The sequence below is a fragment of the Brassica napus genome, chromosome C4, assembly GCF_020379485.1.
Source record: "Brassica napus cultivar Da-Ae chromosome C4, Da-Ae, whole genome shotgun sequence".
Classification (NCBI taxonomy): Eukaryota; Viridiplantae; Streptophyta; class Magnoliopsida; order Brassicales; family Brassicaceae; genus Brassica; species Brassica napus.
The window spans coordinates 18,288,591-18,314,970 of record NC_063447.1 but is presented as its reverse complement, the minus strand read 5'-3'; the positions used below and the strand labels follow the sequence as shown (position 1 = coordinate 18,314,970).

General features: G+C 35.3%; 4 protein-coding genes across 10 annotated transcripts; 3 read left to right on the top strand and 1 right to left on the bottom strand.

Annotated features, from left to right (window-relative positions):
• The first annotated feature begins 2,112 nt into the window (after nt 1-2,112).
• LOC106395595 (alpha carbonic anhydrase 2-like) lies at nt 2,113-4,172 on the top strand. Its single transcript, XM_013836003.3, has 7 exons — nt 2,113-2,576; nt 2,647-2,864; nt 3,118-3,224; nt 3,369-3,471; nt 3,567-3,734; nt 3,853-3,906; nt 4,010-4,172. The coding sequence occupies exons 1-7, from the start codon at nt 2,486-2,488 to the stop codon at nt 4,085-4,087; spliced, it is 819 nt and encodes a 272-aa protein (XP_013691457.1). The 5' UTR covers nt 2,113-2,485; the 3' UTR covers nt 4,088-4,172.
• Nucleotides 4,173-7,138: 2,966 nt separating this feature from the next.
• On the bottom strand, nt 7,139-8,347 carry LOC106396345 (mediator of RNA polymerase II transcription subunit 20a). Its single transcript, XM_013836713.3, has 3 exons — nt 8,188-8,347; nt 7,710-8,121; nt 7,139-7,533 (listed from the first exon to the last, which is right to left on the bottom strand). The coding sequence occupies exons 1-3, from the start codon at nt 8,199-8,201 to the stop codon at nt 7,297-7,299; spliced, it is 663 nt and encodes a 220-aa protein (XP_013692167.1). The 5' UTR covers nt 8,202-8,347; the 3' UTR covers nt 7,139-7,296.
• A 30-nt stretch (nt 8,348-8,377) lies between these two features.
• Nucleotides 8,378-11,082, top strand: LOC106396343 (helicase protein MOM1). Of its 5 annotated transcripts, none has more exons than XM_013836706.3 (6): nt 8,378-8,602; nt 8,998-9,247; nt 9,342-9,351; nt 9,490-9,665; nt 9,739-9,940; nt 10,033-11,082. In XM_013836706.3, exons 2-6 carry the CDS (start codon nt 9,011-9,013, stop codon nt 10,920-10,922), a joined length of 1,515 nt encoding a protein of 504 aa, XP_013692160.1. In that variant the 5' UTR covers nt 8,378-8,602; nt 8,998-9,010; the 3' UTR covers nt 10,923-11,082. The 5 variants fall into 5 exon arrangements, with proteins under 5 accessions (XP_013692160.1, XP_022556315.1, XP_013692161.1 ...); XM_022700594.2 differs by having other exon boundaries at nt 8,397-8,597; XM_013836707.3 differs by having other exon boundaries at nt 8,397-8,602; nt 8,969-9,247.
• Nucleotides 11,083-11,307: 225 nt separating this feature from the next.
• LOC106396344 (receptor-like serine/threonine-protein kinase NCRK) lies at nt 11,308-15,432 on the top strand. 3 transcript variants are annotated; one of them, XM_048754526.1, is made up of 10 exons: nt 11,308-11,520; nt 12,878-12,918; nt 12,994-13,072; nt 13,155-13,247; nt 13,336-13,440; nt 13,515-14,008; nt 14,087-14,383; nt 14,454-14,696; nt 14,779-15,009; nt 15,089-15,432. In XM_048754526.1, exons 3-10 carry the CDS (start codon nt 13,003-13,005, stop codon nt 15,245-15,247), a joined length of 1,692 nt encoding a protein of 563 aa, XP_048610483.1. In that variant the 5' UTR covers nt 11,308-11,520; nt 12,878-12,918; nt 12,994-13,002; the 3' UTR covers nt 15,248-15,432. The 3 variants fall into 3 exon arrangements, with proteins under 3 accessions (XP_048610483.1, XP_013692164.2, XP_048610484.1); XM_013836710.3 differs by lacking the exon at nt 11,308-11,520 and adding an exon at nt 11,747-12,402; XM_048754527.1 differs by lacking the exon at nt 11,308-11,520 and adding an exon at nt 12,469-12,682.
• Nucleotides 15,433-26,380: the final 10,948 nt, after the last annotated feature.

The window sequence follows — 26,380 nt, the reverse complement described above, 5'->3', positions numbered from 1 at the left end:
ACATTTCCAGTCAACATATCCAGAATTTGCGGAAGAGAGAATAAATGTTTATCTTGGATTATCTACTGATGGTTTTAGCCCATTTGGAAAGCATGGAAGACAGTATTCTCTATGGCCAGTTATTGTGACACCGTACAACTTACGGCCGAGCTTGTGCATGCGACGAGAGTTTTTGTTTCTCTCAATTCTCGTCCCCGGGCCAGATCATCCTAAAAGATCACTAGATGTGTTTCTTCAACCACTGATATATGAGTTGCAACAACTATGAGCGCATGGTTTTGAGACATACGATGTTTCGTGGAAAGAAAACTTTCAGATGCGGACAGTACTTATGTGGACAATAAGTGACTTTCCAGCATATGATATGTTATCTGGATGGACAACACATGGGAGGCTATCATGTCCATATTGTCAAGATGACACAAATGCTTTCCAACTAAAGAACGGAAGGAAAACGTGTTGGTTTGACTGTCACATACGATTTCTACCACCTGGTCATCCATACTCTCTATTTTTAGACTATATCAACTGATATTTCATTTGCTTTTAGTCGTCATGAAGCAATTGTAGGACATTTCTAGAATACTCAACCAAGCTAAATTACTTCACAAGTACATAGACCATGTAAAGTCATAAACGTATTTATTAAATTATTTTAAGAACCTACGAAGTCAGCCTACCTCATGTGTTCGTTCGTATTAGACCAGCTTATGTATTTGTATTGAACGGGTTTATAGGCACCAGCTATCATGATAAGATAATTCAAAGATCTTCGTCATGCAGTAGCTTATCATACATGCCAAACTGCTTATCATACATGCCAATTTTGAATTTGCTCTTTTGACCTTTTTCTTTTGGCGAAGCCAAACTTCTCTTTCCTATGTAAAATATATAAAATTAGAATGATATTCGACCAACAAACAAACTATCCCCTAATTAAACTATTGCAATATTTGGACTAATTGTCTTCAAAGATCAAACAGTTTTTTCTCGTCATTCATTTGGGTCGTACAAAAGAAATAAATCTGACATATGGATGTTGCTTCATGTTTTCTATCCAATCTGCCAGAGAATTTTCGTTCTCTTCACATCACCGTATAGCTACGTGAAACTTAATTTGCTGATATTGATTTCACATTGAAGTAATATTGAGGACACGTTTGATTTTTTGTTTTAACTGGCCTTTTCATGGCGTAGTGTACCCTCCTTTAAAGAAATCGATTATATAACTACAATTTCTGTCATGAGAGTATTATATTCAAATGCAAAATATGTGAAACCGATTAAAATCTATGAACGAAAAGACAGAGAGTGAAATAAACTATTCAGAATCCTCAACTCATCTCGTTCACTCAATCAGTGAAGAAAATTAACTAATGTAATCCAGATGGTCTGAAGACAAGCGGGCTAAGCGATGGCTTAAAACCACCTAGCATATATATTTAGAGCCACCAACGTTAATTTTTCTTAATAATAGTGGATAGTCTTTTCTTTTAACAATTATACCATATTGAAACTATTTGAGTTAGTTGAATATTTAGAAATCGATTTGTTTGCTTACATGCATAAATTTTCGTTTTAATGGATGTGAGAGGTTTACTAAACAAGAGTAGTAAGAAATTAATGCATGAATAATTTTTCTTTTATTAAAATAAAGCTTTCTGCAATATGAATAAATTTCAGATTTCAGATTTTGTTACTTTATTTATTTATATCTATGACAAATTTCTATGATATTTTTGGGCATAATGTAGTAACCACCAAAACAATGTGAAACATGCATTCTAATGTCAACTTGCCACAAACAAATATTGATTTGTAAGTAAATACAGTAACGTATTACCAATTGGATTATATAAACAAACTAAAGTGTGGCATGTAGAAATTTAAGGTAATTGAATTGACATTGTGGTGATTTGTGTTCTGGTTTATGTTGTCATTCTGTATAAGAAAAATCAGTAGCTCAGATATAGTTGTGATCACGATTTAAATATGGTATAATATGCATGTCCGTGAATTGTAAACGATAATATAAAAGCGTTAATATGAAAACCGAATCTAAAAGTGTTCTTCGGAAAATGCTTCGCTACATAAACTTGGTCGGTTCGTACAAAAATAGTCTTGACTAATCGAATAAGTTATAAATGGAAATATGTCTAGCGAACACAAGAAAAATCTATTGGAAAGGTGAGAGCTAGCGATAAAAAAAAGAATGTGAAAGGGAAACGAAAGCATGCTTTCAACTATAGTCAAACATATCGTCTCGTTGGCACTTAAAGAACCAGAAGAAAAAACGTGACGACTAACGTGACGTTTCACATACCTATTCAAAATCCTAATGCACATATTATCTCACCCTCTGTATATATTATGCATCCAAGTTGATACTTTAGTTTATAAATGTGGATCCAACTAAACAATCAATCCAACTCATATCTCTCTCTCTTATACATCTCTCTCGCTCTTGTCTCTCTGAGAAACATAGATGGATAAATCATCAATCCAGTGCTTTTTATTCATACTTCTCACCATCATCGTCACTTTTATTTCATGTTCGAATGCTCAAAGAGAAGTTGGTAAGCTATACATTTATTCTTTTTATGTTTGATAAACTATTAACTATGATTGATGGATGGATGTGTGTAGAGGATGAAAGTGAATTTAGCTACGAGCAGAACGTAGAGAACGGGCCGGAGAAATGGGGGAAACTGAAACCGGAATGGAAAATGTGCGGAAAAGGAGAGATGCAATCTCCCATTGATCTTATGAATGAAAGAGTTAGAATTGTTTCTCATCTTGGAAGGCTTACTAGAAACTACAAACCTTGCAATGCCTCTCTCAAAAATAGAGGCCATGACATGATGGTAAATATTACATATATCCTTCATTTTTTAGAACCGAATCTGACTAATCCCAGAGGTCCGTAGAAAATCATGTATATGTTGCATTTAAAACATCTACAGTGGTAAAAAGAGAACAACATCAAATTTTTTTTTTAAATGGTGGGCCTTGATCCCTAGCCTCGATCCACATGGCAGGGTCATTTGCTTACTCGAAAAACACTGATTTTTGGATTTCATAACTTTTATATATTCACTATTATTTGTTTGGTCGCAGCTGAGATTTGAAGAAAGGCCAGGAAGTATTAAGATCAATGGTATTGAATATCAACTCCTACAGCTTCATTGGCATTCTCCCTCTGAACATACGATCAATGGAAGAAGGTATATGCAATATTCTGAAACACATGTATATATGACGGTTTGTATCAAATAAGAAATATGTTTCCAGCTTCTGATATTACTCTAACTAAGCTAAACTTGACGTTCGACAGAATTTTGTAACACTTCTTATTCTAAAAATGGCAGGTTTGCTCTGGAACTACATATGGTTCATGAAAGCATTAACGGAAGTATGGCTGTAGTCACAGTGCTTTACAAAATTGGAAGATCAGACTCGTTTCTCACCTTGGTATAAATCATTACATATCTAACTATGATATTAAGCTTTTAAAGTTTCTTATAATAATTATTTTCAACCAATTTTCTTCTTTGCTTTTTGGTTAGTTGGAAAATAAATTGTCGGCGATGACAGATCAAAACGAGGCAGAGTTTAATATAGGAATGATTGATCCAAAGGAGATTAAGATAGGGAGCAGAAAATATTATAGATATGTTGGATCACTTACCACTCCTCCGTGTACCCAAAATATCACTTGGACCGTCGTCAAAAAGGTATATACTATATATTCACTCTTACTTTCTAAATTTCGTGTATTTTACTTTGTGTGTGTTTCTCTCATAGTTTATGACATTGCATTCTTTCGTTTATATTTGTTTCCATGATTTTTAGGTAAGGACCGTGGCGAGAAACCAAGTGAGACTACTCCGAGTGGCTGTTCATGATGTAAGTTTTATTTAAAGTACAATCTACAAATTTAATATATACTTACTGAATTTAAGTCCTTACTATATATGAGAGCGAAGTGAATTATATTATTTTTGAGTAGGATTCAAATACAAACGCAAGGCCGGTTCAACCTACAAATAAGCGCGTGGTGAAATTATACAGACCAAGATCTTACTGAATCCGATACAATACACTATATTCATTTTATTTTTACAATATTGTATGTATGCAATACTAAATAAATGATGTGTTTCTTGATTATATTTTGGTGTCCCATCGCATTCCGTTATTTTCACGACCTTCTATTCAATTTTTTTTGTTGATGTTGTTGTTGTAAAAGACCTTCTATTCAATATTATCTACTCTATTAAAATAGAGTCCTAAATTTATCTACCGTTGAAGTTGTCATTTAAGTTTTGGACTGTTTCAAGTTTGTTAGTGTGTTACATAATTTATGGACCATATCCTGTTAGTTACAATTAATTATACAATAAAATTAAAACCAGATAACTTAAATCAAACCAACAATCTACTATATTATAACAAACCAAATGAATTATGTTCTATTTAATTATGTTCTATCTACTCTATTAAACTATACCGATTGTATACTGTATATACAATTATATTAGCAATTCAATAACTCTCACTTGGACCTCTTTTACTATAGATTAAACTTTGCTCTAAGTTGATTTATAACTTTCTCTTATCAACATCATATAATCAGACACCGAACATGTATATGTTTGGTTCCTCTTTGCTTCTATAATAGATTAAATATGAATATATGATAACTCTTTTTACACCTCATTTTGTATATATGTTACTTGGCTCTAAGTTGATTGATTATGTATTAGACTTAGAGATACATGCCATTATGAACACAATATGTTATTATATAAACTTCAATAATATAATTTTAAAAGTGCCAAAATATGATATCTATTTATAAATTTTTTTAAAAAAAAAAAATAGAGTAGAAGTTAGGAATTATATGTATTATTTATTTAAATAATATTTGTAACTACTAATTTCGAAAATATAATCCTTATCTACAAGAATCTTAACAAGATATTATTCATACTAACTTGACTTGCACACCAAATAATCGATAACAACTTCATATAATTTATTTATTACGAGATTCTCCCATATTTGAAAGTTTATATTTTTAAAATAAATTAAACAATCACATTAATCATATAATTAAAAAAATTAGATTTTTTCTTATATGTTATATTTTGAATTTTTTAAAACGTCTATAAATTACTAAATCTCGGTCGATATAACAGAGATTTATTTTGAAGCTATTGAAATCACCTAGCAAGAATATGGATTGCACAACAAATTTTCTTTCGTAACCCTTACCCCCTTTCTCTTCGTCACAATACCGACAATAAATAATTTGGAAGTGTCGATTAAAAATCTGAAATGGTAAGGTTTTCTTTAGTTCAGTCCATTGTTTTCCTTAACTAAAGGGACCACGTACATAGAAGAATGTATTTTGGCCTAAAAATGATTGCATACCCAAAATCAATACGAATCATCATCAATACTCAAAATACCAAAATTACTTAAACTATCTATTTATTTCTTATCCAAATATTAAAGGTAAACCAAATTTTATTTTAAGTTTAAGTATTTTGGCATACATTATTCAAATTTATATGTTATATATTATTTTTATTTTTAGATTTTGAGAAATTTAAATTATATATAAATTTATTTTATTTTTAAAATTAAATGAGTTATATGAATCCAAACTCAAACCAAACCCGCAAAGATTCGAATTAAATCGAACTCGCAAAGATCGGAACAAACTGAACCGAGCCAAATCGAACCGAACCAAATGGTACCCGAGTGCCCAATCCTAAGATTCGAATGTAAAAAAAATTATTGATAGCAAAATATACTATTTATAATATATAAATATAACGTATTTAAAAAAAATCACTCCGCGCAGGACTCCGCGCAGGACGCGGATTATCATCTAGTTCATATTAAAATTACCACTTCAAAGAATATGTGTATTACGCTTACTACAAGCATTTGGATGAATACCGACAATCTTTGTATGTATGGCACGAATATGTCGCAAAATAAATGTTGCGGAATATTCACGTTTATTAAACGATAGCTATGTTTTTTGACGACACGTATGATCGTCTTCTATCTCATATGTCAATGTAAAAAGGCATTATCATTTAATTAATTATTTAATTATCGGTAGGTTCAGTGTCGCCCAATGCAGCTATTAGTCTAATTTTAAACGACCCTACAGACGTTTATTAACATAATTAATCTTTAAAGGATAAGATATCTTTAAATTTATAATCTTGATGTTTACATTTAGAAAACGGAACTTACCAATCTTTGTTTATTTTATTTTTTGCTTGTTCTAGACATTATTGTTTAATAATTAATAGTTTGATTATAAATTGCATGTTTGTATGTTAGAGGGCCTTTTAAAAAATTTGTTAAGAGGGCATATTTTAAATTTCCTCCCAAATTTGTTCTATAAAATGGTTGAGAGGATCCCACTTGTTGGTGGGTCTACTGACCATAGTCTTCCCAAATCCACTTCAGGCCAATCCTTAAACTGTGATGCCTGGAACCACTATTGGATTTTCCTACAACAGCTCAGGGTTAATCACATCCGGTTCGGGTATTGTTGGTCTAAGTTGGGCATCTTTATCACTCATCTCTTGGATGGGTGAAAGCTTCCTAGGTACTTTTCTCTTACTGCTTTCCCGGTAACGGAACTAGTAAGATAAACTTTGGACGTAATGCTGTGACTGTTTCAACGACTGTGTTTATGAAGACTCTGGTACCACTTTCACTTACTTGCCCAGGAGCTGCTACAACAAAGTCACAGAGGCAGTGGAAAACGTTTTGATAGCTGCTTGTGCAGTCTACTCCAACAACATGCTTTGCTACAAATCAAAGACCATTGAGATATTCCCTGTGATCACAATGCATTTCTATGGCGGTGCAGATCTTGTTTTGGATTAAGTACAATATGTATATGGATATGGGAGGAGAAGCCTTTTGTCTGATGATCATGTGACACCAAATGCTGAACCTGCTATCTTTGGTAACAGGGCACTGAACAATTTATGGGTTGGTTATGATTCTTCTGCTTCTTTTTAAACCCACTGATTGTTCTGCAATGTGGAGTTGGACAAACACAAACCAAGAGAGCCTTGTACTGTTTTTGACTTGACTTTGCTTTCTTTAGACTTGTCCTTTTGCTTAATAAGTTAAGATCACAGAACATGGATAATGAGTTCTAAACTCTTCTAAACAATACATATTCTCAATGTTATATCATAAAACTGAACAATGAAACACACTAGCATCATCACAACGGGAAGCTGTAATATAGTTTTAGCCTCTCACTACAGGTTGAACCGTTGCAATCATGTGAGCCATGACGATAGCGTACTGAACACCAGTGTGCTGTGGAGTGTAGGTATCCGCAAGTCCAAACTCCCCAAAGTTGAGCTCTGAGTTCACAAACTTCCCTGACAAGGACCTTTTAGACAGAGCTTCATGCCATATCTCTACAAACTCCTCCATCACTTTTCTGGCCTTCTCCATGGATGAAATAGGAAGATACTCCACCTGAAATAAATAGTTACAGGTTGTAACTTAACAACACACAAACTCCAAATCGAGATCACATAGAATTCAAGATTCATCAACATTGTTTGTTATTGGTCTCTCTCAAAAATATATGCAAATAATACCATTTACAAGGATTATAATATAAATAGAAAAGGGGCAAAATAGGATCAAACCTCCATAACAATGCCTCTGATACTCTCGGAGTGAACAGGAACGACCCTCCCAACCCTCAACCGAAAATCACCGAGCTGATACTGAAACCCGTCGAAGTAGAGGGAGACTTTGGATTTGTAGGACTGGAGCTTCTCCATGATGAGCTGAATGGTGGCGTCGGCCTCCACGACGATCCTCTGGGACCTGATGATGAAGTAGTACTTGCTGGGCTGGTCCGCGAGCGAGATCCCTAGGAAATCGCGGGGGAGGTCGGGGTGGTTGGACTGGTCTCGCAGCATGGGTTTGTAGTAGTTGAGAGTGGCTTTCCACCTGCCTTCTTTTACGCCGTTGATGCTCTCCGCGCACTGGGCGGCCTCGTTGAGGATCTGGGTGCTTACTGTCGATCCTTGGTTTGGTTGCCAATACAAAACCCTAGAGAAACGAATGGAGATTTAGTTAAATTGAGATTGAACAAGAAGTGATCGTTGAGTAGGTTACCATTTCACAGGCATTATTCTTCTTTGAGGCGGCGGCGGAGGAGCTACAGCGATTCGCACTCACCAGCCACGAAGAAACTGTCCAATGTTACAAAGAACAAGCAAAATATCAGAAAACCGGACTGGTTTGCATGAACAATACCTTATCAAACCGTAAGCTAGACCAACATATAAGTAATGCTTCGGTTCTTATCAGAACAAACAAACCAACAAAAACAGAATTAATCTTCCACCGGTTATTAATAAAACTCCAAGCGAAAGGAAACGAGCCATGTCTCTTGAACTCAATCACTCTTGATTCTACTAAAAAGGAGGTCTCGTTGCTTCACGTTACACGAGGGAACAACCTTAAAAATTCCTCTGAAATCGTCATTCATTGCTTCACCTTAATTTTCTCGATTCTTCTTCACAGTAAGGTTCGGGTCCTGGCCTTACTTGCTGTTTTCCACTTACATTTGTTCAAATCTACATTCTGTTATGTGTTTTCAAAGCAAAGCCGTTTCGACAGCTCCTATTTCTTAAAAAAAAAAAAAAAGGGCTAATTTTGTTTTGCAGAAACCCTAGATTTCGGAATCAAACAGTCTTCTAGAATTGACATTTATGAACTTTGGGGAAAGTTTGTAAAGTGGTTTTTTAATTGAAAGTTAATCACTTTTGCAGGGTTTAATGTAAAATCCAAATTTTGACTCCCTTTGCTTGTTTTTTTTTTTGTTTTGCTAAAAAAAAAAAATGAATTAATGTTTGATTCTTTCTTTGTAATATTTTCATGATTTGTTTGAAAGTGATGCATCTGAATTGATGATGATGCCAGACGCTACTAGTAGATGATGGCTTCGACGGCGGAGAATGAGGCCATTGTACATAGTACTTCTCCTCAGATTTTGACCACTTCTGCTGCTGAAGATCAGGTTTGTGACGCAGAGATGCTACCTGTTCCTGAAGATTATATGACAACAACAACAAGTCATGATGCTGATACCGTTTTGGACCAAGAGTTCGTGGTTCCTTTCCCAGACCCTGCCTCTACGTTAGACATTCATGGTCCTGCCAGATCAGATCAGGTTACTTGCTTCCTCCCTCCTTCCTTTATAAAGACTGATTCTTGTTTTGTTGGTGGTGTAAATTGATTTTGTTTTTTTTTGTTTTGTTTTACAGAGTGTTCAAGGTACATGTTCTTTGCCATCTTCTTCAGAGCAAATGGCCTTTAGAGCAGCTTCCCATAGATAGTTATCACCATGCTTTAGTTATAGTTGTTGTTTAGTTTACTATAACTTTAAAAATACTTTTTTGTTGCTTTGTGTAGTTAACCATTCAGAGGCTGTTCATGAAAACGGTGTTCAGCCTCCTAACATCTCACATGGCGCACCTCTTCCTATGGGACACAATCCTCCGAGGCATTTGTTTAGTGACCCGTATGAGTACGAACTTGAGAAGATACGCATAGAAGAAGAGAACTTAAAGAAGAGCGTTGAAGAAGCAGTTAGTTTCCTCCTCTAATTCTCTCTGTATATTCGTTTTTTTCTTTCCTCATTGTCTCGTTGTTTGTAAGCAGACATCACAGCTAATGGCTGAGCTGGATAGGAAGATGGCTGAAGCACGGAGCGAGTTTGATAAGGAAACACAAGAGTTCGATGCCAAAGTGATGGAGGTAGATGCCCGTATGGGTCTTGTTCGAACGGGCAGTCTTTTGGGGAACGCTTTCGTGTCTAAATGTTCAGAGAGGAGTGCATCCAATGATCTTGCAGCTGTAAGAGGTAAATCATCAAAAGATTAAAATAGTGTTTGTGAGTAAAGCAAATCGATCTAAAACAACACTCTCTTCTCTTCTCTTTCCTTTGTTTTTTAGCAGCTATGATCTCTCAACATTCAACTCAGCAGCAACAAGCGGTTCAAACAAACACACAGATGAGTTCAACCGCTCCTCCAAGAGTGAGACCTCAACAAGAAAGCACACGACTGAGTACTAGTGCTCCTCCTCGACCCTCAGTCGTATCAGTGGATGATGACCCAGTCCCAAACTCATCAGCTCCTCTTCCTCATCTTCCCCGCCGCACCACCACGACTCAAACAAGTCCGGTGACTCAGCAAACAGTACAAGCACACACGCATGTGAACTCAACAGCTCCTACTCCACCTTCAGTCACATCAGTGGAACCTCAAACACCAAACTCATCTGGTCCTCTTCATCATCTCCCTCGCCCCACGACTCAACCAAGTCCGATGTCTCAGCAAACAGTACATGTGAACTCAACCGCTCCTACTCCACCTCCAGTCACAGCAGTGGAACCTCAAACACCAAATCATTTACGTCCTCTTGCGCGCTTCCCTCAACCAAGTCTGGCATCTCAGCAAGCTGTTTCGCAATCAAACACAAACGTGAATTCATCAACACCTCTTCCTCGACCCTCAGCGATAACAGAAGGTCTTCCTTTGCATTCGCCGCTCTCAAACACGCCTAGGCCAAGACCGCGTCCTGTAATCTCCAACGTGACTCCTCCATCTTCTTCTTCTCCACCAGTGCGTGGCCCGGCGCCTCATATATTGCGTGCCTCGGCTCCCCACTTGGCTCGGAGACCGGCGCCTCATCTAAGGCAATATGGATCATTTCCAGCTCCCACGTCTGCTGCTGCTGCACCAACAACACATCCAAGAAGGTCGGTTCAAGAACAAGAGCAGCAGCAGCAGCAACAAGGGAAGTCAAATGGTGGTTTGGTTAATCTTTCAGATGAGGACTAGTGATATAGTAATTCATATCTCTCTTTTTGTATAACGTTTTTTCGAGTTTCATAACCGAAAACAAAACCAAACCAAAAGGTAAATGTTCTAAAAAAATTGAAAGAAAGAACAAAATAAAGAATCACTAGTAAATATTTTTCATCCAGCTAGGATGATCTGACATCTCTGCTACATTTATGAAAACGAATTCCAATGCAAATTTGATAATCAGTATAGAATAACGTGGCACGTGACATCCCCTGGATCTCATAAATGAACAATGGTTTCTTAAAACCCCATCGATCTCTCTCTATATGTCAGTTTAGTGATCACGCAAACGCAAACGCAAACGCTATTACGTGGACACCTTTGTTTTTATATTCGCGTTTGGCTTTCTAAAATTCTCTTTTTTTTTTTTTTTTGGATATCTGACCAACGGGAAAAGATTGCAGTTTCTCTCATTCACTCGCTTATCTTTTACACTGGAAAGCTCAGAAGCAAACGTGATTTTGAGCTTACTGGTGTAGTTAGTAGCACCAGCTTTTGAATCTTCTTCGTTTTTGGGGGCTACGCCAAAGATAATCTCTCACTCACGTCAACGACTTCCTTCATTGCAAAGGTTATTGTTAGTCTTATTTCTTTTTGATTTGTGTTTTTCATTTTCTTCAAAATCATAAAATGGGGTCTCTGTTGATTTTCTCCAAAAGCTTAACTTTTTTTTTTGTTCCGATAAAATTCACTTTCCCATTAAAAAGAAAGAGCCTTTGGATACGGTCAATGGCGGAACCGGGTCCCACAACCTAAACCGGTTTAAGGACTGGTTACCGATAGCCGACACATTTTGCTTCGACCTACGTTTTTTTTGCTTTTCCTTAAAAGCAATGCCCTTTCTTTCCTCTTCTTCCATCTCTTTTTGGATATATCTAATCTAATTTTAATCTAATCTCGGTTTACGGATTTGATTTTATGTTTTAGTGTTTGGTTCTTTACTTCTTGTCTGATTCTTAACTTCGAAATGCTTCTTAACTCTTCTTGCTGGATTCACAATCTAGCATTTTTGAATGTTTGTTTGATTATAATATGAAGATTTTGCCATTATTAAACAGTTTATAAAGTTATAAAAAAAGCTGTTTTTTTGATGTAAAAATGGTTTTTAGAAAAGTATTTGAATGATTCTTCAACTTTGATACTATAATTGGTTGAAGGGTCACACTCAGATTTGCAATTCCGTTTCTTTCCTAAAGGTGGTTGGTCCATTTTCATTCCCATTTAATTATTCCTACTCTGTGTTTCCCATTATTTGACTGTTTCTACTAATCAATCATTTCAATAATCACCATTATTGTAGTATACTATATTTTACTAATCCATATCCCTCATGATGCTTCATTGCTTTCTTTCTTTTTGTGTATATATCCTTTTGTCTGCAACTTCCTTTTCTTGATACTACAACTTCACTAAAAGAAGCTTGTTCTTTCTCCAACTTCACCACTTTTGTAGGGTAATGTATCTAATCCACTATATTGGCTCTCTTGTCTTGTTATGGTTTGCTCTGTTGTTAGAACTAGTCGGCCAATTAGTGTCGGTTCTCCTGTTGTTGTGTCTTTTATCTAACCAACTTAACTATAGAGGGATGTAGAAAATTTGCAGAATTTAGATTAGTGGCAATGAGTCTTAAATGTTGATGTGACTACTTTTAGTGATTTTGGGGTTACTTGTATCATCTTCTAAGCTCTGGCCAGTTAAAGAACCGGAGTCTCTTTATTGTTGTTTTTGACCAGGTCATAGAATGTTTTTGTTTATGTTGATTATCTTGGAACTTTGTTTCTCAGTAGGTGCAACAGAGTTAGAATCTTTTGGATGTCTGTTCACCAACCCATTTTTATTCACACCCCACTGTTGATTTACTCTTAAATTTCTATAAATTTTCAGCTCTCCTTGTAATCTGGTTCTTAATACAACGTATTTTGTTTCAGGTTGAGTTTGCTTTGAGTAGAAGATTAAAACTGACATGAAGGTTTTCATCTAATCTTCATATTAGAGCCCTTCTATCAACTACTCTCAGATATTAAACTATTTCTTTCTGCTGCAGCAAATATAAATGAAGATGAAAGTGGAAACCGCACTTGTGATTCTCTCAGTCCTCATATCCATTCAGCTATGTTATGGAGGTTTAGTGTCTTACTTTATATTATTTCCAATAAGTGAAACCGGTGTGACTTGCAACTAAATAGATCAAGTTTCTGTTTGTAGGTGCTAGCAACTGGACGTGCACGTGCTTCTCTTCAGGCAACAAAACTGATATCTTGGAATCTAACTGTTCCACATCATGCAACTGCAGACCAGGTTGGCTTTCTGATTTTAGTTCCTAACTCTTCAACATCAAGTAACTGTTCAAGATTCTAGAGAAAACTAAGTTCTTGATCTTACCTAGCGGAGAGAGACCAATGGGTATGCTTGTGTCCGGCAAATGGATTTCCAATAATATCCGGTACCGGTTCCAACTCTTCATGCTTCACTGCTTGCAACTGCTCTGCTGGTAGGTACCTTACTCTATGTTCTAGGGAAAGCTCAGTCACTATATCATAGCTATATCTCTTTTATGGTTTCCAGGACCTTTGAAGAAGCAATCTTTATCAAGGAAACTCCTTCTCGTCACACTAATCTTCTGCGTCGCAGTTACTTCAGTAGCCTTCCTTGCCTCCATGTTTTACTACATTTATCGAAGGACCAGCAATGTTTCTGGACAAAGCCCTTCAGTCTCTTCAGACAGAGAATCTAGCTGGCACAGCTCTTCCAACTTAATAGCCCGTAAAAGCTCCATCTCACAACCCAAGATCAGCATCACCTCCTCACTCTCGGGATGTTTCTTTCAGAATGCTTCTTTGTTTTGTGTGAGTAAACCGGAAACAATCCACGGGATGATCTTCCAGTTCTCATACGGAGAGCTAGAGCAAGCGACCAATAAATTCTCCAGCAACAACGTTATAGGACACGGAGGAAGTAGCTGCGTTTACCGTGGACAGCTCAAAGACGGTAAAACCGCTGCGATCAAACGCTTAAATGCTCCTAAAGGAAACGACAACGACACTCTATTCTCAACAGAAGTACTACTAACCTCCTCTCCCCCTGCTTCTTGGTTGGATGGATTCCTATTTGATCAAGATTATGAAATGTCTTTGCAGGTTGAGTTGTTATCAAGACTCCATCATTACCATGTGGTTCCATTGATTGGATACTGTTCGGAGTTTCACGGCAAGCATGCGGAGAGGCTTCTGGTTTTTGAGTACATGTCTTACGGGAATCTGAGAGACTGCTTGGATGGAGAGCTGGGAGAGAAGATGACGTGGAACATCAGAATCTCTCTCGCTCTTGGAGCTGCAAGAGGGCTCGAGTATCTCCACGAAGCTGCTGCTCCAAGAATCTTGCACAGAGATGTTAAATCCACTAACATCCTCCTCGATGAGAATTGGCATGCTAAAGTAAGTGAAGAGCAAAGCTTTATTTGCTTCGGTGAGACCAAATGTGAACTTGAATAAACATTGTTTACAGATAACAGATCTTGGGATGGCTAAGTGTTTGAGCAGCGACGGTTTACAGAGCGGTTCAAGCTCTCCAACAATGGGACTGCAAGGAACGTTTGGCTACTTTGCACCTGAATACGCTATTGCAGGATGTGCTTCACCTATGTCAGATGTGTTCAGCTTCGGTGTTGTTCTACTCGAGCTTATAACCGGTAGAAAACCGATACAGAAGCCTAGCAACAACAAAGGAGAAGAAAGTCTTGTTATTTGGGTAAATTAAAAAACAGTACTACTAGTTTATAAATCTCTTTAACCAACAAAGTTATAAGTCTTTGAAACTTGGTGTTTCATAGGCTATGCCGCGTTTACAAGACAGTAAGAGGGTGATTGAGGAGCTGCCTGATCCCAGGCTTAACGGAAAGTTTGCTGAAGAAGAGATGCAGATAATGGCGTATCTTGCTAAAGAGTGCTTGCTTCTGGAGCCAGAAGCTAGGCCAACAATGAGAGAAGTTGTTCAGATTCTTTCTACCATCATGCCAGACACTTCCAGACGTAGAAACTTCCCCATCAATCATCTTTTTCCGGTAATGTTTTCTAACTAAACCTTCATTTAAGCGTTTAAAACAATCGAAACCTTAGTATTGGTTACATTTGTACCGGCAGAGTAATGAGAAGAAGAAAGAAAGCAAAGTAGGATGGTCAAGAGGTGGGAGCAGGACTGCAAAGGAAGAGGAGTCAGTGGATCTGACTGAGCCACGGTTCGAGTCCTTCTGCCTGCCGAATGTTAAGCCGGTCTTGCTTGAACCATCTGCACATATTTAAAAGTACATAGAAAAACACAGAACAGAAAAAAACAACACTGAGCCATATCGCATGTGTGTAGATAAAAGCTCACTCTGGGAAACGGATAAAGCATTGAGGCTTGAGAGTTTTATTATATGTGTGTCAAGATTTGTTTTAAACTGTTGACTTTTAATTTATGATAGAATAAAATATTTTTAACAAAACTACAATATGTTATAGGTCAGATTCAGAATATGGGGGATTTTTCGAATATAACCTACAAATTGATTTGAAATGCAAAAATATATTTCATATTCAATCAAATGCAAAACTAACTTTAATAAAACTGTTATTTACTCTTTATAACCAAACAAAAAACTAGGAAATTATTTTACGATTTTATCTTTCGGAATACTACATTTAAAAGAAAGAAGTCTTCAAAATGTAGATTTCCTAATAATATTCTGAAGTCTACGTCGTAATTTGATCTAACATTTTTATTTTAAAAATGTATAACAAATAATTTGTGTGAAATTTATTGTAGATCATCAATGTGAGAACCAACATGAGGTATATAAATTAAAATTTAATAGGATTGAACAATTTAAAAGAATATATATATTAGTTTGGTAACCATGTGTTGGACAATGTTTATGGTTTGGGGAAAAAATGTTCAAAGATGTAACTATTGTTAGGATTAGATTCTTAGGGTTAGATTTTAGGTTTTTTTTGTTTTGTTTTTTTGAATTAAATTTATATATCAATGTCGAGTAGTTTATATTTACATATTTGATACAATGATTAATAATTAAGAGTTTTCTGTTATCAAGTGGACATTTAGAGTTTGAAGTTTGCGGTTTATGGTCTGGTAGGCTTCAAATAAAGTCTTCTTGATTTTATGGTATACAACTAAAATTTGAAATTACAAAAATCAAAATGATATTGATTAATTTTAGTTTTTGTATGAATAAACTAAAATGGTAATCATCAAAATAATATTCAAAAATTGTGAGATCATATATTAAAATTATTAAAACAATAAAGAATAAACAACAATAAAGAAATTATCATATGAGATTTTCCAAAATATCTACTAAGTAGACTTACAACAACGTCTCACCTTGATTAAATGTATTTAACAGAATTTTTGCTTCAGATAAAATCCACTGGTAAACTAATCCAAAGCCTCATTTTCAAGATGATTGAGCTCAGAGAAGTTATATGTGGCCTTAGAAATAATTTCCTAACCAAAATTTGATTCGCGCATCCGCGCAAGTATTTATTTTTAATTTTTATGATTAAATATTTGTTTTGCATAAAAGATACTGTATACTTTAAACATTTATATGTATTAAATAATTTTAAAAAGACATTTTTAAGCATACTAATTTTATTTTTTATATTGAATAATTTGATTTTGTTTTTCTGAATATACCATCCACATTTTTTATTCTTGTTTTAAATGACAAAAAGACAATTAATAGATCATTTCAGTATTTATGTCAAATTCGGTTCAGGTTTATGAGTTCGGTTTATTTGTCCATCTTTAAATTTTTTCGTGTTTATTAATTAATAACAAACACCCGTCCGCATTAATTAGTTAATTCACGTTTAACATAAAAAATAAACATTTGTTCGCATTAATTGTTTTTGTAATGTTTATTAATTTGTTATTTTTAATACGAATTAGTTTGAAAATCGATTTGGTATGTTTTGTGTTTTTAATGAAAAAGACTACAAATGATGAAATCTAGGAATGTAAAAACTTTTGAATTATGATAGTAAGAAAGTTAATGAAGTAGTTAGGATGAGTGAAAAATAAAAGTAAATATTGTAATAGCTCTTCAAAATAGGTAAGTTATGTTTTGTACTTCTATTTTAATAGAATAAATTGATCAAGGGGACTTCCATGGCATGTTTCTCATAGTGTACATATAGATATGGACAATTGGATATCACCACTCCTCAATTGGTTATCACCACATTTTCCATTACTCATGCATCCAAGGTATATTTTTATTCATTTTTTTGGTGCAAATTGTAACGGCCCGATCCCTCTGCGTCCGACCGGGGTTATCGAAAGGGCGTTATGGACACGTTCTACTCATTTAGACAACCATACGTGCCCCGTTACTGGTCCCAAGAGTCGACAGACGCATAACCTTCTTTGAAATAATGTTCCACCCACATCCATATACTTCTACTTACAGTCCTGCGCACAGAGAAATGGAAAGGGAGGGATGAGCAACAAGTTACTCAGTGAAGCGACTCTAGACCAGCCTGCCCGCATGACACTCTATACTACTCTATGCGGGAACTAGGGCTGACTAGCCACTACAATCAGTTGATGCATCTTAACATTTCATATCATCATCATTTATTTCCACACATTCAATTCTATACATTTCTAACAACCTAGCGATAAAACAGTACAATGATCTCACTCATTGTCATACACGTCAAACCATAGACTTAACCGACTCGACATACAAGACCGACTCAATCTTATGACACCTTTAACACCCAGATACCCGACCATGAACTAAGGACTCTACAATGCACGTTTTTATATCCCGCCTCTCGCGGCTGGCTCATCTTTTCTCTTTTCTCCGTGGGTAGCTCTCGCTAGACTTCTACCCCATATTCTTGTGGATTCCACCACAGCTCCTATGGGTGCCTCCATATTCTTGTGGATTCCACCACAGCTCCTATGGATGCCTAGCGTAGAACTACTACCACACGTACTCCCTCTAGACTCTATATGATTTCCCAACCCATGCTTAACCTTAACATTATTCACTTATACATTCACTTATCCTTTCACATCCTTATTCACTTTCACTTATCCATTCTCATTCTCATTCACTTTCCTTTACACTTAGACTCGTACTTGAACTCATTCACTAGACGCCACCCGTTATTGGTGTCACACACAATACACATCACACTCAGGTTTCACTTACAGTATCAATAACAATCAGTAGTCATCTATCATCTCAGCATTCACTTCTTTCTAGCATCCTAGCTTTAATCACAAACCACTCATGGGACTAGACATCCAAACATACAAGTATCAATTACCAATCAATCATCACCACAACAACACAAGACAGTTCATTAAGTCCCGTTTAACAGTATGAGGGTTCTTATGCATCATGATCCATTCATCTATCAATCTAGTAATAACCATGTTCTATCATCCTAACTCTCAAACAGGGTCTAATCAAACCTAACTCCAACATAAAGGAGTATACAGTACATGGGAACAAGATGGGTTCAAGACACTCCACCTTAGCCTAGATCTGGATCTAGAACAAGAGACAAAGGGGATGAGATCTGAACAGATCTGGAACAAGTAAACACGAGAGAGACGAGATCTGGTCACCACCACAACACCACACAGCCACCACCATCACCACACTCGGACGATCACCCCACCACCACTTGGACGACCACCACCACCACCGGCGGCTCAGCTTGCTCTCGGGGGACTCGCGGCGAGGAGAGAGGAAGAGATCCAAAGGAAAGAGAAAGGAGAGGGAGAGAAAGAGAGGCGTGAGAGAAGAAGAGAGAAAAGGAAAAGAGAAGCTTGACGGCTAGGGTTTCCTAGTCTCTCTAAATCTCTGCAGAGTTTCGCTCCAGTTTCAGAATGAGAGAAAAATGAGAGAAGACAACTTCATTTATAAAAAAAGGAGGGAACCCTAGGTCATTCACCCTAATGGGCTGCAGTCTTAACGGGTTTTCCTTAAAAAAAATTGGGCTAGGAACCGGGTCGTTACACAAATGTTAAAAGTATTTTTTTTATTCATAATACACATGAAATAATTCTATGTACAACTGAAAAGCCAATGTAACAAAAGTAAAATAGTGTTAATCAATATGATGGGAAGTTTCCCTTGTTTGCCTCTATTTCCTTTTTCGTAGAAGGAAGAAGATATGATGATCACAAGCAAAAAAAAATGCTAACTCCTCCGATAGTTCAAAGTATGCGCTTCCTTTGTAAGCGTATGTTCGCATTTTCGTAGAGACAGGTAAACTGTCAAACGCAAGTACATTCACAAATAATCAACATACCTAGAATATATATTATTGTATTTGAATATATATATATATATAATGTATTATATAATGAAAGCATATTATAAAAATATAAACTGTAATACAAATTTGAAGTAGTTAGAAATCATTTTTGTTTCTAATATCCAAAAATTACACATGAAAATAGTGTTATCTTAAGATTTACTACAATCTTCAATTTCATTAACTCATATTTTTCTTATTTTTTTCTCAAAGTTATCTAATATTTTCTAATTATTTGTTAATAAGTCTGATATTATTATGTTAAGTAACATTTGTTACTTCACATAATTAATCAACATTCCTCATTCAAATGGAGTAATTTTCATGATGCATACTAAAATGTATTACAACAATGTCCCTATACCATCTCCTAGACATTATTTGCGAAGTGATTTGCCACATTTCATCTTTACAATTACTTTTACAAAAAAATATATGACATGACAACTAAATTTGATGACATGACTAATGGTTAAATATGACATAGATAATTACATTTAATGTTGATATATATTTTTGGTAGACTTTATAGAATATGACAATAACTGATACATTATATTTAAGTCGATTTATATTTTTGTAGTTTTTTTAGAATATGGTAATAACTCATAAATCATCACCAAAATAAATATGTTCTAATATGAAATTATAAGTTTCGAAATATTATTTAATTTTATTTTTATATACAATTTTTATCACAAAATTTTTCTACAATTTTTATTTTTAAAAAATACAAATTTTTAATCGTATATCATTAGTTTCTTTTAAATATCTACAAATTTTATAAATATTATTTGGTTTTAATTTTTGATAACTATACAATTTTTTATGAATTGTTTTAGTAATTTTATATAAGTTGATTTAATATATTTAACCAAAAAAGCAGATAGGAAATTTATCTAAGATTATAATTTTCAATATATACATATATATTCTTAAATATAATTTAAAATAAACAAAATGTTTTTTTTTCTTAACTTTATACTTAATTAAATTGAATTTATATTAATATAATTTAAATATAAAAAGATTTATCACTGCACATGGTGCAGGAAAACACCTAGTTAACATACAAAAAATCATTATAAGGCATATTATTATATCGTTTTGTCCTTTAGTGTAGATTTTGTAGTAGGGAAGAATTCATTTATTTTCATTCTGATCTCTCACCTTAAAATTTGAATGACTAATTTCAATATGATCTGCCTTAATGAATATTTAGATTTATGATAAATAAAAACTTTCAAAAATAGAAAGATTAGTCAATAGATACTTGTCAAATTAAAGAAAACTAATTTTGAAAACTAGAAAAAATATATATTCAGTGGTTTCGATAATCATCATTCACTAATTTTGAATACTATACAAGAGAATATATATCCGGTTGTTTCGATAAACATCATTGTTAGCGTCATTCCTTTCAACGGCACCTTCATGTCACCCAGTCTTTTTAATAAAATTAACTAGATTTTGAAGCACGGGATAATTTTTTGTTGAAAATTTTATTTAATCATTTTTTCTCTTTATTTAAAGTAGACATGGAAATAAAATCATTAACCCGAAGTCCGAACTGAATCCAAACAAAAACTCAATCCTTATCCGGTCCAAAATATTAGAAATACCATAGTAGGTCTTGTAGGATGGCATAAAACATATCCAACTCGAAGTATTATTACTGAACCCGAAAGTGTAACCAAAAAATGAAAGTCCAAATTAATCACAAATATAAATATTTGATCATAAATATGTACTTCAAATATTTAATTATATATTTATTTTCAAGAATATCTAAAATAAGTATTTAAATTTTAAATTTAACTTCAGATATATTTAAACCAAACCAATATAATCTGAATCCGAACGATATAAAGTTACTTTATAGATTTTAGGACGTGATACAAATTAGAACCAAACTGATGTGCTATATCTGAACCCCATCCGTATTTACAATTTTTCCAGAATGAGACCTATAATGCGATATAAATTAGAAACAAAAATTCAAATAAGGATAGATGAACGAAGCCTAACTTAAAATGTGGTTTATGTTTTGTTCAATTAGTATTATATTTGATAAATATTTTACATGTTAGTTGCAATAACCCGTAAAACTATAATCATAAAAATGTTAATAATAACATGTTCCATCATATCATTAAATATTAATAGTAGCTAACTATTAATATCCATTTTATAAAATATATACATTTGATCAACTATATGTTAATCAACCCGTCTTTAAAGCGCAAAATTATTATTTATTATTATATAAATTATCTATAAGTCATTCAATCCGTATCATATTTGGTAAACATATTGAATTTATTTTAATATTTTAATTTAAATATGTATATTAAATATGAAATTATTTATTATTTTATATATCTTACTTTAATATTTTGTTTTAATAAATCGAATTATGTTGTAAAATTTATGAATATATGTTATTATTTAAATTTATAATGTATAAAATGGTTAATAAATTGATTAAGTTACTTTATATTTATTAATTGGTGTAGTAATTTAATTATGAATATAAATATTATAGGAATGTTATTTTTTATTCTATAAATAAAAAATAAAATAATATTCGATTATAATTATAGTTAGTATTAATTATGAATTTTATTATTTAAAAGTAAATATTAAAAATAATTTTATATTTACATTTTAAATAAAAAGGTCTTAAACGATATTATTAAAATGCTGTCTTAGAAAAAGATAGTTAGGAATATCTTTTTAGATATTTTATTTTTGAAATATTAAAATAATAGGTAAGATATGATATATATTTAATATTAATTAAGTTAGTTGTAGGAGAAAAAATAGAAAATTAAATAAATGTCATGATCCAACCTAGACTATTTGTAAGTAGATAAAAAGTGTTTATGTTTTAATAGTATTGATAATGTTTATTCATTGGTCCAATATTTTCGTTTGATATGACATATTTGATGTTTTGTTTGTGTAAAACCACATTAGTTAAGATTTTCTTTTATCTACGTAATCAACATATGGCTATTTATAATGACAATGATCATATAGATGTATTTATAAATCATGCTTCAGTATTTCAGTCTAATGTTTTGCATGAACTAAGAAAAACCGTAAATTTCTAAAAGCAAAAGAAATAATGTATTCAGATTTTTCCACAAGGTTTTCTTAGGTATATAAAACAAGGGAGTATAACCTATATGATAAAGGTTTTTTTTGTTTTTTTGCTAAATTTTGGCGAAGAACAAAAAAATTCGATCATATATGATATAGGTTTTGATTTAGGAAAGAAGATATGTTCCACCTAAATACACTCAGTCATACTATTTTAGAGTTTGTTCAACATATTTAAAGACCCGAAGAGCAATTAAAGGATATGTATTCTCAATAGTATAGCCCAAAGGCCACAAACACTTCAGTTGAGGCCCATACAACTAAACAACAAACATCTCCCAAGTTCATCTCGTCCTCTTCTAACGGTCGCAAAGGATCAGAGTTGGTGACGTCAAAAGGTGGTCATCGTACGGGTTTCACAGCTAAGGATTTATAGCTATCAAACCGTTTTGAAACCTTAGAATTGTGTGCTGTCAGAGGCTGAGCTGTCCTCTATCTTGTCTGTATTCAAGCACACAATCTCCTCTTTATATTTTCTCTCTTTGTAAGCGTGAAAGTCAAGCAGAAACAATCAATAAGAAAGTTATCTTCTTCATTTACTCTCTTCGTTTTCACCAAGTTTACATGGTATCAGAGCCATGGATGGTGATCCTCTTAATTCTCCTTTGACGATTACACACTGTGTGACACTCAAGCTCAACGACTCCAACTACTTGTCTTGGAAGTTTCAGTTTGAGCAGTTTCTTAATTCCCAATCACTTCTTGGTTATGTTACCGGCTAAATACCTAGACCACCACCAATCCTCGCTGTTCAAAATGAAGATCAAGTCACAGAGACACCAAATCCAGCTTACGCCAAATGGGTCCGCACCGATCAATGCGTCATGGCTTGGCTGGTTGGTTCTCTCTCCGAAGACGCCATCAAAAGCGTTTATGGTCTTCGTTCGTCGCAAGAACTCTGGTGTTATCTGGCTCAGAAATACAACAGAGTTTCCCCCACCCGAAAGCTAGATCTACGGAGTCGAATCTAGAGTACAAAGAAGGGCTCTCGTTCCCTCACTGAGTACCTCTCTGAGATAAAATCTCTCTGTGATCATCTGGCTTCCGTTGGCGCTCCTCTGTCTGAACAAGAGAAGATCTACGGTGTATTGCGAGGTCTGGGGAAAGAATATGAGTCCATCTCGACTGTCATCGAACATTCAATGGATGTCTTTCACGGACCAAACTTTGAAGACGTGGTGTTCAAGTTAATGGGTTTCAATGAAAAGTTTTCATCGTATGAAGCTCCTACTGAGACTGCTCTGCATCAAGCCTTCTACTCCAATAGAGGTGGATGCTCTTCTCGCGGCCGTGGTCGTGGAGGTTATCGCGGAAGAGGTAACTACTCTACTCAAGGCAGAGGCTTTCCACAACAGATAAGTCAAGGCTCTTGTCGTGGTGCTCCCTCTGGTTCAAACAACCGTCCAACGTGTCAAATCTGCAACAAGTTTGGTCAGGCTGCGTACCGTTGTTACAAACGCTTCGACCACTCCTATCAGACAGAAGAGCTTCACAACGCTCTCACTGCTATGCATACTTCAGATCAAGCTCAACCTCAAAGAAATGATTGGTATGTTGATTCTGGTGCTACGGCCCATATCACAAACAACCCTTCTCAGCTCCAATCTACTCAGGCCTACACAGGTGATGACTTGGTTCTGGTTGGTAACAGTGGGGTTTTGCCCATAAGTCAGATTGGTTCCGCGGTTCTGCCTAGTCTTCAAGGTAATCTCCCTTTAAAAGAGGTTCTTGTTTGTCCTGGCATCACTAAATCTTTGCTTTCAGTCTCAAAGCTTACGGCTGATTATCCTTGTTCCATTGAGTTCGATGCTGATAGTGTTGTTGTGAAGGACAAACAGACAAGGCAAATCCTAACCAAAGGAACTAGACAGAAGGACCTCTACGTCTTGGAGAACCCGAAGTTTATGGCTTTCTATTCTCACAGACAGCAAACTGCAAGTGGTGATGTTTGGCACCTGAGGCTAGGTCATCCTCACCAAGAAGTTCTCCAGCGTCTCTCAAGTAATAAAGCCGTAGTTATCAATAAGCCCAGTCTTCAGCTTTGTGAGGCGTGTCAACTGGGCAAGTCAAGTCGTTTACCATTCAGTAGTTCTGTTTTTGTAGCCACCAAACCCTTAGAGCGTGTTCATTGTGACCTTTGGGGGCCTTCTCCAGTGATTTCAACTCAAGGGTTTAGATATTATGCAGTATTTGTTGATCGTTACTCAAGATTCACGTGGTTATACCCTTTGCGATTAAAATTTGATTTATTTTCTGCGTTTCTTCACTTTCAGAACTTAGTAGAACGACAACTTGACGGTAAAATTAAAACATTCCAAAGTGATGGGGCGGTGAATTCACCAGCACTCAGTTTGCTGCTCATCTAACGTCGTGTGGTATCAAACATCACATGTCTTGTCCCCACACCCCACAGCAGAACGATCTTCGGAGAAAAAGCACCGATATGTTACAGAACTTGGTTTGTCGTTGATGTTTCAAAGTCGAGTTCCTCATCAACTGTGGGTAGAAGCCTTTCTGAATTCTGTTTACCTCAGTAACCTTCTCCCTTCCTCGGTTCTTCCGGAGCACAAGATTCCTTATTAAGTTCTTGTCGGTAAAGCTCTAGTGTATACGTCTCTGCGTGTCTTTGGGTGTAGCTGTTACCCGTTTGTTTGACCTTACAGTCAAAACAAGTTTGATCCGAAGAGTCTTCATTGGTTATAATGAGAAGCACAAAGGGTATCACTGTCTACATCCACCCTCTGGAAGAGTTTATATTAGCAGGCATGTGCTGTTTGAGGAGAAAACCTTTCCTTACAAAAAGGAATACCAGTCCTTTCTACATTACTTGGATACGCTGTTGCTCTCTGCTTGGCAATCAGAATGTGAAAAGGTCTCCTCTCCTGTTGAGCCTGCTGTTGTTCCAGAAGAACCAGTACATCGAGTTCGACTACCTCAACCTCCAGCAAGCCCGGTTTCCACTCCTTCAACTGCCTCTATCTTTTCTGAAGAATACTTTCCACCCTTACCCACCCCTGAAGCATCACATGTTCCTGATATTCAGAATGTCCCTCCACCTGAGCCAGTACATCCAATGGTTACTAGAGCAAAAGACGGGATCCGAAAGCCTAACCCACGCTATGTCCTTCTCTCTGTTACGTCTCAATATCCTGAACCTAAGACAGTTGCTGCTGCTTTTAAAGACCCATACTGGACTAATGCAATGAGACACGAAAAGAACAATATGGACATCAGACATACATGGGACTTGGTTCCTCCTGATCCAAGTATCAAACCAATCAGTAGTGGATGGGTTCACAAGTCGAAATTGAATGCTGATGGTACCTTAAACAAGCGCAAGTCAAGACTAGTAGCTCGTGGAAACGAGCAGGAAAAAGGCATATACTTTGTTGAGACATATAGTCCGGTGGTTAGAAGAACTACTATATGGTATGTGCTTCACGTTGCTGCTGTAAAAGGTTGGAAAATCAAACAGCTGGATGTAGAAAACGCCTTTCTACACGGTGATCTCAAAGAACCTGTCTTCATGAAACAACCACCTGGATTTGAAGATCCTGAGAAGCCTAACTACATTTGTAAGTTGAGAAAAGCCATCTATGGTCTTCGTCAGTCGCCTCGAGCGTGGTTCGATAAGTTCAGTATCTTCTTGATTGAGTTTGGCTTCAAGTGTACTCATGGAGACCCTTCTCTGTTTGTATATCTACATGGCGACGATGTGATATATCTCTTGCTCTACGTTGATGACATGTTACTCACAAGAAACAATGATAAACTGATAGAAAAGCTACTGGTTCATCTCAATACCACTTTCAGAATGAAAGACATGGGCCAGTTCACTATTTACTTGGCATTCAAGTGCAAGAAACTTCAGATGGCTTGTTTCTTTGCCAGGAAAAGTATACTACGGACCTGCTACTGAGTGCAGGA